Source organism: Oncorhynchus mykiss, chromosome 3 (genome assembly GCF_013265735.2).
Source record: "Oncorhynchus mykiss isolate Arlee chromosome 3, USDA_OmykA_1.1, whole genome shotgun sequence".
Lineage (NCBI taxonomy): Eukaryota > Metazoa > Chordata > Actinopteri > Salmoniformes > Salmonidae > Oncorhynchus > Oncorhynchus mykiss.
Genome location: NC_048567.1, coordinates 15,830,422 through 15,845,830, shown reverse-complemented (window position 1 = coordinate 15,845,830; position 15,409 = coordinate 15,830,422). Strand labels below are relative to the sequence as shown.

Below are 15,409 nucleotides of genomic sequence, written 5' to 3'. Positions count from 1 at the left end.
GCCCCACCACTAATAACAGATTGGGAAAATGGAACTATGTAATTTCTCATCTATTGTAGATCCACATCATGGTATATAATCAGTTATATGTGGGTATTCTAGTCTGTTATTTCATGAAATTGGGAAGAACTCAATGGCATACACCTTGTGTCCTCTAGCCTAACCTCATTGGGGACACTCTTTCGGGTGCCGTCTTTCGGATGGGACATTAAAATGCCCTGACTCTCTGTGGTCACTAAAGATCCCATGGCACCTATCGTACGAGTAGAGGTGTTAACCCCGGTGTCCTGGTTAAATTCCCAATCTGTCCCTCATACCATCATGGTCACCTAATAATCCCCAGTTTACAATTGGCTCATTCATCCCCCTCCTCTCCAACTATTCCCCAGGTCGTTGCTGTAAATGAGAATGTGTTCTCAGTCAATTTACCAGGTAAAATAAAACACTCAAAACCCATTGGATGAGAAAGTCAGAGGTCCCTCCCCTCTGATCTTCTCCTCCAATGTTTTTTTGAAAAGGAGGCTTTATTTAATTGAAATCTTCCTTAAGTATTTTTCCTGTAGACTAGCTGATGATTAATGTTGATGACTACAAACAATTATAGGTTATGTATATTGGTGCTTTCAAGACAACTGGAACCCAGAAAAGAACGAGGTCAAATCATGTCAGTTATTTTCAGGTCGGAAAGTCTGAGCTCTAGAAAGACAGAGTTTCCGACTTGGAATTCCGAGTTGGATGAACGTTCGAAAAGATTTTTCCCAGTCGGATTTCCGAGTTCCCAGTTGTTTTGAACGCGGAATTTAAACACAATGACAACATGGTTCACTATCTGTATGGGCAATACAAAACTAGGCATCCATTCATGAGACAAATTACATTTTATTTGATTCAATAATCTTTTATTAAAAGGAAATATAATTGATACAAAATATATATCAAATAGTACATACAACATAAGACTACAAAAGTTCACAAAAATGTATAGGGAATTTAAAATATATATACAAAAAATGTATAGCCTAAACAAGTCAACCAATCAAGGATGAGTAGTGGTTATATTATTCATTTGTGAAGGAGTGGAAGCAAGATAACACATTCCCTTTAGCTGGAACCTTTGTCTTCTGATAGCCACATAATCATATACAATAGATATGGATGAAGATCAAGGACAGGGTCAGATTAAAGACAATAAAACAATTCAGCATGGGAGGGATTCAAATACTTATCAAATGATTGTGAGTATGTATGGATGTATTAATACAGTGTACAAGACTTATTCCCAACAGGCCTTTCGGGAAAATGCTTGCAAGGAAAATGTGTACTGTCAAACACAATTCATGGATTACCGGTAAGAATCATGACAATTGAAATACTGAACAAAACCCACACATTTGTAAAAAAATATCAACTCAACTAGGTACATGCTTTGGATTGGATTTCGTCTCTGATTTTTTCTACTGGTGTTTTCATATTGTATCATCAGTTATGTTAGGTATACATACTACTATATTTGGTTTAACGATAATTGCGTAACAGAAATATAAACTCCAAAAAAAGACATTCGATCTCTGTACAAATTGTACAGTATCACTCAGTATTTGCACTGGGTTCATCTCTAAGTGGTAACTCCTCTAGTGTAGTGAGATGTCCAACCACAACAACTTACATAAGGTCAAGAGCCAGAAATAAGCCTGGTTACTTTGTCCACATATTTCACTGGAGATGAATACGCACATGGAATGACTGTCACACATGTAAAGCATCTGTAGGTAGACAGACAAAAAGTAGGTTATCTGAAAACCATGATTTAGTTCACAAGGCACATTCTTCTAGAAACTGTAGTATAAAAAAAACACATGCTCCACTAAGATTTACTGGAAATTAAGTTAATGACGAGAGTCAGCAAATTGAAAAATGCTTATGTAACTATTTATAGAGATACTGAAAAACACTAATGGAAAAGGAATGAAAAGTAGAGTAGCATACTGATTGTATTGGTAGTGAGAACCTCCTGTCTACTGCAATTACTTTAACTACAGAACTGCTATGCTTGCTTCTCATTGTTTCATGATGGAATTGTCTACATATACATGACATTAACCATTTGAATACAAAAATAAAATAAAAAGAGTTAACCACCACAGCTAGATATTGTTGAAGTTCTGATTGTTTGGTGAAACCTTCACGATTTTCAGATTTTCAAGCGCTTAAACTCAGTGTAAAGACTAGTCCAGTGATAGAAAATAAAATAGTTTACATAAATATTGCCAGTGTATATTCGACACACTTTACATATCAATCTACCCTCAGAAAAGTACAGCTTTCATAAGTAAATAAACAATATGTCAACCGAAGTGACTGTTTTACAGCAGGGAAATGCAACTGTTGGTCTGAAGAGCTGCATGATTCTCTAACCTCATTCACCTTGATGTGTCCAGTGATCCAGTCAAGCTGACTGATGTACAGTAGCTACACCTGTTGGGTCGGTCACTGAAGGGAACTCTAGGACCTTGGTGGCCCACCTAGTCTCTTCCTTCCCGTCTCTGTGGTGTGAAGGAAAACTCCTGTCCTTTGGATTTTCTCAACTCTCTATTCTCCCTCAGGTACTGAATCGATCCACTAATATCACTGATTGTTCCAAGTGTACACATCTGGTATGGTATGACAGGTTAAATCAGTTGCTCATTTGAAAGGAAGAACAGAACAAAAACCAGCAGACACTCAGTCCAGCCCCTGAGGACCAGAGTCCCCCATCTTTGTTGGTGTTAAGTATCATAGGAGCCTGCTGGTTGGGCTCAACAGCTGCTGTCCTTGTCCTTTTTCTCCTCTGGTAACTGGCGAACCAGGTGAGGGACGGAGCCTTTCACACTGCCGCTGTGGGAGTGGCTTAAAGCCAGGTGCTGTCCACTGGGCATCTGTCTCGTCTCTGATAGTTCACTCCGGGGAGTCATCCTACAAGACAAGTTTGTAAAAAACAACCTGTAAACAGTGGAGCGGACAAAACCTTTTGAAGTACGTATGTGTAGGTCAGAAAGTATCTGTCTTTACCTTCCCTCTGGGACTCTGTGGAAGCTCTCTGAGCGGCTGCTAACCTTGCTGGAGCTGCCCTTCTTACTACGTCTCTCTGCCCCCTCTCTCCCCCCAGACAGGGCCTGTCCACTGGGCTGCTTCTCCCTCTCCCTCAGCCTGGAGCCACGGGTGGAGCTGCCCCTCTCCAGCTGCTCCCTGGCGGAGGCCTCAGATGAGCCCCTGGCCTCTGAGAAAGAAGCCTGTCCCCGGATGGCCTCATGGTTGCCCACTGCTGAGGTGCCGTGGTTGCCTGTGGCTGAGGCACCAGTGCTGGTGCCCATGGACTTGGAGATGACCTTGAGTTTGTGGGAGCCGGGGTTGTAGTGGTTCTTCTTGTGCTGGACACGGCTGTTGTGTTTGAGGAAGAACTCACAGGACTCCTGGAGAACTCTGCGGCTCTCACTAATGGGGCTGGATAGAGAAATAGAATTAGAACACAGTAGAATGATATCATCTGCAATCTGTAAATGTTGCATACTGTAAAACCCAAGTTGCTTCTCAAATGGCACCCTATTCCTTATATAATGCACTACTTTTGCCTTAGGGTGCCATTGAGAGACAGGCATTAGTGAAGTGTCCTTACTCTTTCTTCCTGGTCCTGTTGAAGAAGAAGGCCCATTCTGAGCAGGTCTTCTTGCTGCTGACCCAGAACACAGCTGAGATCCCAACCACCAGGGTCATCAGGTATTTAATTAGGAATAGGGACAGGTCTGGACGACCAGACTCTGTAGTCTGAAACACAACATTACAGTGTTATAAACTGTATTATAAACCGGGTGGTTTAAGCCCTGAATGCTGATTGGCTGAAAGCTGTGGTACATCACGTGTATGACATAAAAATACTTTTTACTGTTCTAATTACGTTGGTAACCAGTTTATAATAGCAATAAGACACCTCAGGGGTTTGTGGTATATGGCCAAGCCATTAGCCGTGTAATAATAGACATATACACTACCGGTCAAAGGGTTTTAGAACACCTACACATTCAAGGGTTTGTCTTTATTTGGACTATTTTCTACATTGTAGAATAATAGTGAAGACATCAGAACTATGAAATAACATAATAATAATTCTTCTACACCTGCATTGCTTGCTGTTTGGGGTTTTAGGCTGGGTTTCTGTACAGCACTTTGAGATATCAGCTGATGTACGAAGGGCTATATAAATACATTTGATTTGATTTGAATCATGTAGTGACCAAAAAAAAAATCTAAATATATTTCATATTTGAGATTCTTCAAATAGCCACCCTTTGCCTGGATGACAGCTTTGCACACTCTTGGCATTTTCTCAACCAGCTTCATGAGGTAGTTACCTGGAATGCATTTCAATTAACAGGTGTGCCTTGTTTAAAGTGAATTTGTGTAATGTATTTTCTTCTTAATGTGTTTGAGCCAATCAGTTGTGTTGTGACGAGGTAGTGGTGGTATACAGAAGACAGTCCTATTATGGCGAGAAAAGCTCAAATAAACAAAGAGAAACGACAGTCCATCATTCCTTTAAGACATGCAGGTCAGTCAATACGGAAAATGTCAAGAATTTTAAAAGTTTCTTCAAGTATGAGTCGCAAAAACCATCAAGCGCTATGATGAAACTGGCTCTCATGAGGACCGCCACAGGAATGGAAGACCCAGAGTTACCTCTGCTGCAGAGGATAAGTTAATTAGTTCCAGCCTCAGAAATTGCAGCCCAAATAAATGCTTCACAGAGTTCAAGTAACAGACATTTCAACATCAACTGTTCAGATGAGATCTGTGAATTAGGCCTTCATGGTCGAATTGCTGCAAATAAACCACTACTAAAGGACACCAAGAAACACAAGAAATGGACATTAGACCGGTGGAAATATGTCCTTTGGTCTGGAGTCCAAATTAGAGATTTTTAGTTCCAACCGCCGTGTCTTTGTGAGACACGGTGTGGGTGAACGGATGATCTCCGCATGTGTATTTCCCACTGTAAAGCATGGAGGAGGTGGTGTTATGGTGTGGGGGTGCTTTGCTGGTGACACTGTCTGATTTATTTAGAATTCAAGGCACACTTAACCAGCATGGCTCCCACAGCATTCTGCAATTATGCACCATCCCATCTGGTTTTGGCTTAGTGGGACTATAATTTGTTTTTCAACAGGACAATGACCCAACACCTCCAGGCTGTGTACCAAGAAGGAGAGTGATGGAGTGCTGCATCAGATGACCTGGCCTCCACAATCTCCCGACCTCAACCAAATTGAGATGGTTTAGGATGAGTCGGACCACAGAGTTAAGGAAAAGCAGCTAACAAGTGCTCAGCATATGTGGGAACTCCTTCAAGACTGTTGGAAAAGCATTCCAGGTGAAGCTGGTTGAGAGAATTAACATTTGAGTAATTTAGCAGATGCTCTTATACAGAGAGATTCCTCTTAATTATTCCTCTTAAGATAGCTAGGTGGGACAACCACATATCACAGTAAGTTCACATTTTCTCAATAAAGTAGCTATCAGCAAAGCTAGAAAGAGGGTGGGGGGGTCAAGTGCAATTTTGTTGTTTCATGAATATTTTATTATTATAAAAAAGAAGAAGAGCTTGGACTGGGCTGAGCAGGAGCTGTCCTTCAATAGGGGTGGGATGGCCAAGAGACCAGAGGTGGCAGAACAGAGTGCTCAGGTTAGGGTGTAGGGCTTGAGCATAGGTAGGGAGAGGCAGTGCTCCGTAGGCAAGCACCATGGTCTTGTAGTGAAAGCGAGCTTCAACTGGAAGCCAGTGGAGTGTGCTGAGGAGTGGGGTGACATGGGAGAACTTGGGAAAGTTGTAAAACCAGGTGGGCTGCAGCGTTCTGAATAAGTTGCAGGGGGTTGATGGCACAAATGGGAAACCCAGCCAACAGGGAGTTGCAGTAGTCCAGACGGGAGAGGACAAGTGCCTGGGTTAGGACCTGCGCCGCTTCCTGTGTGAGATAGGGACATACTCTACGGATGTTGTAGAGTACCACACCCCCCTCGTGCCTTATTGCTTAATGATACCATTTCCATTTAAACATCTGCCAAATATAATCATACATTTTACTGTGGCTGAAAGAAGGCCTAAGAAGAGCAATGATTTTTTTAACATCTATTAATGTTAGATTCATTTTGCAGCAGCATATATTCATAGAGATATCAAATTATTATGAAAATGTTCTAGTGCTGAGCTTGTGTTACCTTGTGTGAGCAGGGAATGCTGTACTCCTGGCAACGGTCATTGATCCAGGTGTTTTCCCAGGTGGAGCGCTGGCTCTGTTCATAGATATAACACCCCTGCAGAGTGACCAGGGGCACCAGGTACAGACCACTGAACACCCCAATACGGATCATAAACTTCTTCAGCTTCTCCTGGTTCCTCTCATCGTGCTGGATCACCTGACGCACGTTGTTGAGCGACACAATCCCAGCCAGGAGCAGAGACAGCCCAACCACAACCCCGATACACAGTGGCGCCAGCACAAAGTACCGCAGCGCGTCCAGATCATAGAGACCCACGAAGCACACCCCGCTGATATTATCTCCCTCCACCTTGTTGAGAGCCAGTAGCATGACGGTTAGTGCTCCGGGGATCCCCCAAGCGACAGAGTGGAACCACACCGCCTTCTTCTCGATGGCCTCGCAGCTCCACTTGGGCCCGGCGGCCAGGAACCAGGTGATGGTGAGGATGACCCACCAGACGATGCCGGCCAGGGAGAAGAAGTAGAGTAGCATGAAGAGTAACGTACAGCCTTTACTCTGGGAGCCCAGCACTACCGTGTCCATGGCAGCCGGGTGCACCGCCTGGAATGAATGAATGAATAAATAGATTAACGGATGAATGACTACTTTTATGTCCCATAGAGAAGTTTGCTAGGAAAATAAGTATACCTGGCATACATATAAAACATCACAATATATAGCTACATGACTTCAGATATCGTCATAAGACATACATCACAAGGCATGGGCTGTATCCCGATGCCACCCTATTCCTTACATACAGTGCATTTGGAAAGTACTCATACCCCTTCACCTTTTCTACATTTTGTTACGTTACAGCCTTATTCTAAAATTGACTAAATTCATTTTTTTACTCAATCTACACACAATACCCCATAATGACAAAGCGAAAAAAGGTTGACATTTTTGCACATTTATTAAAAATGTAAAACAGAAATACGTTATTTACATAAGTATTCAGACCCTTTGCTTTGAGACTTTCGAATGTGCATCCTGTTTACATTGATCCTCCTTGGAATGTTTTTACAACTTGATTGGAGTCCACCTGTGGTAAATTCAATTGATTGGACATAATATGGAAAGGCATAGAACTGTCTATATAAGGTCCCACAGTTGACAGTGCATGTCAGAGCGAAAACCAAGCCGTGAGGTCGAAGGAATTGTCCGTAGAGCTCCCGAGACAGGATTGTGTGGAGACACAGATCTGTGGACGGGTACCAAAACATTTCTGCAGCATTGAAGGTCCCCAATAACACAGTGGCCTCCATCATTCTTAAATTGAAGAAGTTTGGAACCACCAAGACTCTTCCTTGGGCTGGCCACGGCCAAACTGAGCAATCGAGGTAGAAGGGCCTTGGTCAGAGAGTTGACCAAGAAACTGATGGTCACTCTGACAGAGCTCCAGCATTCCTCTGTGGAGATGGGAGAACCTTCCAGAAGGACAACCATCTCTGCAGCACTCCACCAATCAGGACTTTATGGTAGAGTGGCCAGACAGACGCCACTCCTCAGTAAAAGGCACATGACAGCCCGCTTGGAATTTGCCAGGAGGCACCTAAAGGACTCTCATACCATGACTAACAAGATTCTCTGGTCTGATGAAACCAAGATTGACCTCTTTGACCTGAATACCAAGCGTCATATCTGGAGGAAACCTGGCACCATCCCTACGGTGAAGCATGGTGGTGGCAGGATCATTCTGTGGAGATGTTTTTCAGTGACAGGGACTGGGAGACTAGTGAAGATCGAGGGAAAGATGAACAGAACAAAGTACAGAGTGATCCTTGATGAAAACCTGCTCCAGAGCGCTCAAGACCTCAGACTGGGGCAAAGGTTCACCTTCCCACAGGACAATGACCCTAAGCACACAGCCAAGACAATGCAGGAGTGGCTTTGGGACAAGTCTCTGAATGTCCGTGAGTGGCCTAGCCAGAGTCCGGACTTGAACCCGGTCGAACATTTCTGGAGAGATCTGAAAATAGCAGTGCAACGACACACCTCATCCAACTTGACAGAGCTTGAGAGGATCTGCGGAGAACAATGGAAGAAACTCCACAAATACAGATGTGCCAAGCTGGTAGCGTCATACCCAAGAAGACTCGGGCTGTAATCACTCCCAGAGGTGCTTCAACAAAGTACCTAGTAAAGGGTCGGAATACTTATGTAAATGTGATATTTGTATTTCTAATACATTTGCCCCCCAAAAAATGCAAAATGTTTGCTTCATCATTATGGGGTATTGTGTGTAGATTGATGAGGAAAAAATCAATTAAAATCATTTTTGAATAAGACTAATGTAACGAAATGTAGAAAAAGTGGTCTGAATACTTTCCGAATGCACTGTAGAACAATACTTTAGACCAGGGTCCATAGGGTGCTGGGGGCTGGTCTAAAGGAGTGCACAATACAGGGGATTGGTTGCCATTTCAGACAGACATAAACAGACCTTGTTGCAGGATGCATTGTTCCCCAGCAGGAAGCCGATGAAGTAGATGAGCGACACGAAGCTGTAGCACACGGCGTAGAAGATGATTGGCCGTTCGGGGTAGCGGAAGCGTTTGACGTCGATGAGGAAGGTGAGAAAGGTGAAGAGCGTGGCGCAGAGGCAGACGATGGAGCACACCCCGATGAAGGTCTTGGCGAACTCGATTTCATGGGGCTTGAAGTACATGTTGGAGCAAGGGGGAGCGCAGTCCCCGGCACCCAGGAACGTGGATCCCTGGCCGGGTCGGGTCTTCAGCTGAAGGGGGCACCAGAAGCCCATGTCCCTCTTGGCAGACAGAGAGGTCTTGGGTGTGGTCACTCTGGTTGGTGGCAGGACTGAGCCATCTGGAGAGTAGAGGCAATCTTCCAACCTAGAGGAGAAAAAGTAGGGTAAAAAGTCAAAACCATAACTAAATGGATACCATTTCAAAACTTAGTGCTGATAAATGTAATAACTGGTCAACTGGCTGTTAGCAAGCAGTTTATAAACGCTTACTATTTGGTCACCTGAAAAATGTCAGGCCTTTTCATCTATACAACTTGGCACAGTACAACACGTAACTGATGTTGTGGTTCAGTGAACCTCGCCCACGTTGATGAGTAACCTGGCCTGAGACCATGAGAATTGAGTTCAACTCAGTCAGTCACATTTACCTGTCGCACTGCAGCTCCGGAGGCCAGGTGATGCCGAAGGTGCTGATGTCCTTCCTGCAGTCTGACCTCACTTTCTCACACAGGTCGCGACATGGCCGGATCACTTTGGTGTCCTCAGTGCATGCTGGGATAAAGGCCTGACACAGGAAGTGATGTACGTCCGGAGAGCAGCGCAGGTTGACCAGCGGCATGAAGGGCTATGGAGACAGAGGGAGGGAAGGGGACAGGGGGAGTGAAAGAGAAAGAGAGAGAAAGGGAAAGAGAGAAAGAGGGAGAAAGGGAGAGAGAGAGAGAGAGAGAGAGCAAAAGATAGACATATATCCATTCAGATTTTTATGGTTCAAGAAATACTAGGACTGCAAAATTCCAGTATCTTTCCCTCAATTCAAAGGTTTTCCAGAAGTCCTGGTTGTAGTTTCTGGATTTCTGTCCTAATTCCAGGAATCTTCCAAACAGGATTTTGGGAAAACCTGGGAAAGTTACCGGAATTTTTCTACCCTAGCAAATACTAGTACCATGTTCCTGTAAGGGTGGAGCTGAACAACTGGTCAGGTATGTTTTTAATACAAACAACCAATATTGATTTCAACTAGATTCATCTAGACATCACAACAGTTTGTAATTAAAAAGTCAGTCAACATGAGGTTAATACCGTCACTCACGGCCACAATACAGTCCATGCAGTTCCCTTGCCATGGGCAGATCCAGAAATAGAATCGTTTTATTTTCCTGTACACGTGACTTGGTTGGAAAAGCTAAAAAGGCTACAGTACATAAGAGGCTGTAATGCACTGTATTATGGTGCCACACAAAGGATTCCTTTCACAGGCTGTCTCAGTTTCAACAGATTTGAGTAGAGGGGGTGGGGGTGGGCATCAGGAAATGACTCTGGGACTATTTGGAAACCAGGAGTCAAGAGGGATGTTGACTGGAATGGGCAGAACTGTTGGGCTTCTGCTCAGTATCCATTCCATCACACTAAAGCTGCTGCTCTGCTCTAGCAACCGTTAAACAGTTCACAGTTATTTCTACCAAAGTATGAATACATATCTTTCCAAAGCATGAATGGTTATTTTTGTCATTGTTGAGTCACGCTTAACAGAGTTTATCCAAATAAACAGATCTTGTCGAAGTAACGACCATATCACAAAATCTTAAGATACCATCTGAAACAACTGCCACAAATCATTCCCAAAACAATTATAACTGTATCCTTCAAAGGTTACAGACTGTATCATGTTGCCATCTTAATCTAAGGGCCACTTGGTTTGGATCAGATACACCATGTTATCAAACAGTCCTGTTCAGTTTACAAATGCAGTTATGCAGAAAGAACTATGACTGTTGGAGGCAGTGAATCCAGCCGATGTTAACACTGTATAAGCAACATTTCCCCATCAATCCAACCATCAACACAGGACCAATCTAACAACCACACTATTCAACGTTCTCTCCCTGACGGTTTCCCCAGCTCCAGGCTGGCTGCAGCCCAGATCTAGACGGGGGCTGGGGAACTGGCTCTCGGACTGTATGAGTCCTTGTTTCACTTCTTTAGAGGTTCCAAACTCCATCTCAAAGAGCTCTTTTTAGTCTACAATCTGCAGTTTCTTGTATTTTTATGTTTAGAGTGTATTGGAATTGGGGACTCTGTATATCCTCATTCAAAAAGTTTGATCCCTCTACTGTGGATTTCCACACAAGGTCCCTTGACTATGGATAGCAATGACTCAATTAACAGAGTGTTTCTTGGTAGTCTTAAACAAATATACACCTCACACACATGGTTCTGGGCTTTAGAAAAAGAAAACACCTGTACCATGTCAGAAATAGAGTTGAAATGTATTAAATAAAAATATAGCATCCCAATATTACACTTTATATGTATCACAGAAGACTGAACAATAACGAAACCATTTGACATAGAAACACCGGATCTCTGTCAGTTAAAAAAATATATATATATATGAAAATATGAATAACATTTCACCCATGAGGCCACTAGATGGCGATTTGGTCATTTGACTGCAGGAAAGGGCTGGCTACGCAATATGGCATCCTAACTTCAAAATGCATTAGCTGAGTTTGTTATGTATACTAAAAATATATACTCGTTTTTCACTCTATTTAGGTCTATTTCCTTACAGGTGCTGAAAGTGTTACCACTAAGCTGCCAAATACTAGAGGAATATTGGCACATTGACATTCGTAACAGGAACAATGCCCCTAAAGGAAAGGGCTAGTCCTCAACCCGGAAAATCCTATCGAATAACACTGAACAGAAGAGCAACAGGAGAGTCAACTTCATAACAATACCTAGATCCCATTATGGCACACTTTCCAACAGGCCATTTGGTCAGATTGTCTGTCAGCAGTAGGTACTGCATGCATCTATTACTATAGATACGGCTGGCCTTGCTTTCCACCTGGCTACCCCTACACCGGTCAACAGCTCTGCACCCCCCACAGCAACTTGCCCAAGCCTCCCCATTTCTCCTTCACACAAATCCAGAAATCTGGACCCCTACAAATCAGCTGGGCTAAACAATCTGGACCCTCTCTTTCTAAAAGTATCCACCACAATGGTTGCCACCCCTATTACTAGCCTGTTCAACCTCTCGTATCGTCTGAGATCCCCAAAGATTGGAAAGCTGCCGCGGTCATCCCCCTCTTCAAAGGGGGAGACACTCTAGACCCAAACTGCTACAGACCTATATCTATCCTACCCTGCCTTTCTAAGGTCTTCAAAAGCCAAGTTAAACAGATCACCGACCATTTCGAATCCCACCGTACCTTCTCTATGCAATCTGGTTTCAGAGCTGGTCATGGGTGCACCTCAGCCACGCTCAAGGTCCTAAACGATATCAAAATCGACAAAAGACAATACTGTGCAGACGTATCCATCGACCTGGCCAAGGCTTTCGACTCTGTCAATCACCGCATTCTTATCGGCAGACTCAGCAGCCTTGGTTTCTCAAATGATTGCCTCGCCTGGTTCACCAACTACTCCTCAGATAGAGTTCAGGGTGTCAAAATCGGAGGGCCTGTTGTCGAGACCTTTGGAAGTCTCTGTGGGGGTGCCACCGGGTTCAATTCTCGGGCCGACTCTCTTCTCTGTATACATCAATGATGTCGCTCTTGCGGCTGGTGATTCTCTGATCCACCTCTACGCAGATGACGCCATTCTGTATACTTCTGGCCCTTCTTTGGACACTGTGTTAACTAACCTCCAGACGAGCTTCAATGCCATACAACTCTCCTTCCGTGGCCTCCAACTGCTCTTAAATGCAAGTAAAACAAAATGCATGTTCTTCAACCGATCGCTGCCCTCACCTGCCCGCCCGCCCAGCATCACTACACTGAACGTTTCTGAAATCTAAGGGTTTTATCACAGTGAAAAACACTCACCTCCATCCTGCTGGCTGCTATGTCCTGGTCATAGTGCTCCATCATGTTGGGGAAGAAAGTCATGTTGTAGAGCATCCCCAGGCAGCGATGCACCTTGATGGGTTCACAGGTGAATAGACTGTGGGCGTGGCAGCTCCTCGCCCCTATCAGTGCCAGGCACACCCAGACCAGCCTGGATATCATCATGGTGGCAGCCGGTTGCTAGGCTAAACTCTTTGTGTATAAACAGCCCTATTTGGTTCAGTGGAGGGATAACTTTATGTTGGAGGCCGAATCACTCTTCATCTACATTCCTCTAGGCTTGCTGGGGTCCTATCCATGGAGACAAAAGGAGTAATGACAGGTAAAACGTTCCCATCTGCCACCATGGCATCAGCACGGTGGCATGTTTGGAAATCCCAAGCTTTGAAAAAGAACAGAGAATAATTTATCTGGTGTGTTTTGAAGGGCTAGTATGGAGTTTGGTTCCAAAGCATTAAAGGTCCAATGCAGCATTTTTTTCTCAATTTCAAATCATTTCTGGTTACAATTAAGTACCTTAATGTGATTGTTTTCTATTAAAGTGGTCCCAAAAAAAATGAGTAGCTTCTTAGCAAAGACATTTGCTAGGACTGTCTGGGAGTGGTCTCAGTCGGGAGAGGAAAACTGAAAACTAGCTGTTATTAGCAGAGAGGTTTTGAACTCTTTCTTATTGTTCTATTGATATCACCAGGCAGGCAAAAACACCATCCCAGAAAAACAGGTTGAAATTTCAGGTGGTGTTTTCAAACAGCTCTTACATTAAAAGGGCATTATCATAATTTTCACAATCTCATTGCGTGGAAATATGTATAAAACACAGGAAATCACGTTTTTTTTTCACTGCATTGGGCCTTGAACGTCAATATTTATAACACCTTACTGATAAACTTTACAAAGTAATTGTAAATAATAATTTGGCCTTAACTGATTTGCCTAGTTAAATAAAGGTTACACACAGATAATTCATATTGATCTGAGTGGATTATTGCTAGTGAGAAATACATCTGTCCAGTCTCTTCTGCAGTCGAGAATAGATTATGTGGTGGAATTGCACACTGAATTGCAGACTAATTCAATAACAGCATCAGCTTGTTGATACAGGTTTAAAGCTTTAAGTGTCTTGTGAAGTCTGGTATGTAACAATGTCTGATTGGAGCATGCCACGACATCTAATCTCACACAGGTAATCATTCACAGAAAGCACCGTCTGGAATGCATGCAGTTTGCATTCAATAAGTGTATAATTTGCTGTACCTCTCAACATAAATCACTTATTTCAATTTTTAATCTGCTGCAATAGTCCTATGCACTTTTGTATGGTTGTTTTGGTTATGTTTACATGTTTGAGTTGTGGAGAGAATTGCTTTAACAATAAACAAATCAATCAAAACTAATTTAATGATTATTATTGTGATTTTACCAAACAATCTAATGTTTTGCTACTGTATCGATTGGCATATAGCGAACCACGTGACTGTTTCTATCATGTTCAATAGTTTGGAATATTTTAGCCAACAAAAAACATATTCGATTCCCAAATTAGGCTACTGAATAGTAAAATGTTTTGACTTGGTTACAAATCACGTACACTCCAGTCAAATTATTTAAAAGAACATGTTTTTTACTTTAAAAATGAAAAATCTAACTACTTCAGAATAAACCCTATTATCAAAGGTTTAAGAAAATTACACTGCAGTTACATGGAATACTGCAGTTACATGGAATAGAATGGGAATATACAGTTCCTTTCTTCATGTTTTTCCCAAATTGGCATTCGGAATCTCCATTTGTTCCCCGTGTCTGGCAGCCAACTTCGGGAAGTGCGACTAGTAAATATCCCTGTTTCAGTGCCTTGGAAAGGGCCTCGATAAGTTTCGAATGTAACATTTATTTAGACAAGGACAGAAAAGTCACAATTACACTTACCCTTTCGTTATTAGTTTATTCTAAATAAAGGTAATCGTTCCATTGCAATCCTTTCGGATTTTGCGACAATGTTTCCAGCGACTTTGAACTATTCTCCGCCTTCTTTCTTTCAGCTCCACATCCTGTCTGTCTCGGTGTTCGATACAACACCCATTACAGTAACAATCCGGGGAAATACTGGCCGTTGTTATATGCAGGTGCTATTATCAAGCGTAGACAGTGTAGCCACAAACATTATGTATTTTATAGTGGTACTATTCCAAGATGGATAGTCCTCGAGCTCAGATAATACATGCATCATAACACTGTATCAATTTTGTACAATTAAATTATGATTTTTCTTAAATTATTATATTTTTCACTGTTAGGGGAGAATTCAAGTTGAACATTAAAGATACAACATTCACATAAAAAGGCTGCAGATGAAATGACAAGGAAATGCAGATCATGGTTGTATTATGTGACTGACTGGATTCACCAGCAGATGGCAGGAATGGTTATAGGAAGCATAGGCCTACAGTGTATCATATTGTAGCCAATTTTGGGGACAAAAATCGGTAACAAAAATCCAAATGTCATGCATAGGACTTAGCCATCATCTTGAAGTCTGGAAACATCTTGACACATACAT

General features: G+C 42.7%; 1 protein-coding gene across 2 annotated transcripts; it reads right to left on the bottom strand.

Moving 5' to 3' along the window:
* Window positions 1-877: 877 nt before the first annotated feature.
* On the bottom strand, window positions 878-14,998 carry LOC110512168 (frizzled-6). Of its 2 annotated transcripts, none has more exons than XM_021592719.2 (8): window positions 14,779-14,998; window positions 12,832-13,234; window positions 9,427-9,623; window positions 8,735-9,143; window positions 6,247-6,849; window positions 3,653-3,801; window positions 3,049-3,480; window positions 878-2,952 (listed from the first exon to the last, which is right to left on the bottom strand). In XM_021592719.2, exons 2-8 carry the CDS (start codon window positions 13,015-13,017, stop codon window positions 2,796-2,798), a joined length of 2,133 nt encoding a protein of 710 aa, XP_021448394.2. In that variant the 5' UTR covers window positions 13,018-13,234; window positions 14,779-14,998; the 3' UTR covers window positions 878-2,795. The 2 variants fall into 2 exon arrangements, with proteins under 2 accessions (XP_021448394.2, XP_021448389.2); XM_021592714.2 differs by having other exon boundaries at window positions 12,832-13,143; window positions 14,779-14,996.
* Window positions 14,999-15,409: the final 411 nt, after the last annotated feature.

Coding starts and splice junctions, on each gene's coding strand:
- LOC110512168 (XM_021592719.2), bottom strand. CDS start 13,017: ATGATGATATCCAGGCTGGTCTGGGTGTGCCTGGCACTGATAGGGGCG. Junction 9,624..12,831: donor TAGCAGCCAGCAGGATGGAG/GTGAGTGTTTTT, acceptor CTGTCTCCATAG/CCCTTCATGCCGCTGGTCAA. Junction 9,144..9,426: donor CCGGAGCTGCAGTGCGACAG/GTAAATGTGACT, acceptor TTTCTCCTCTAG/GTTGGAAGATTGCCTCTACT.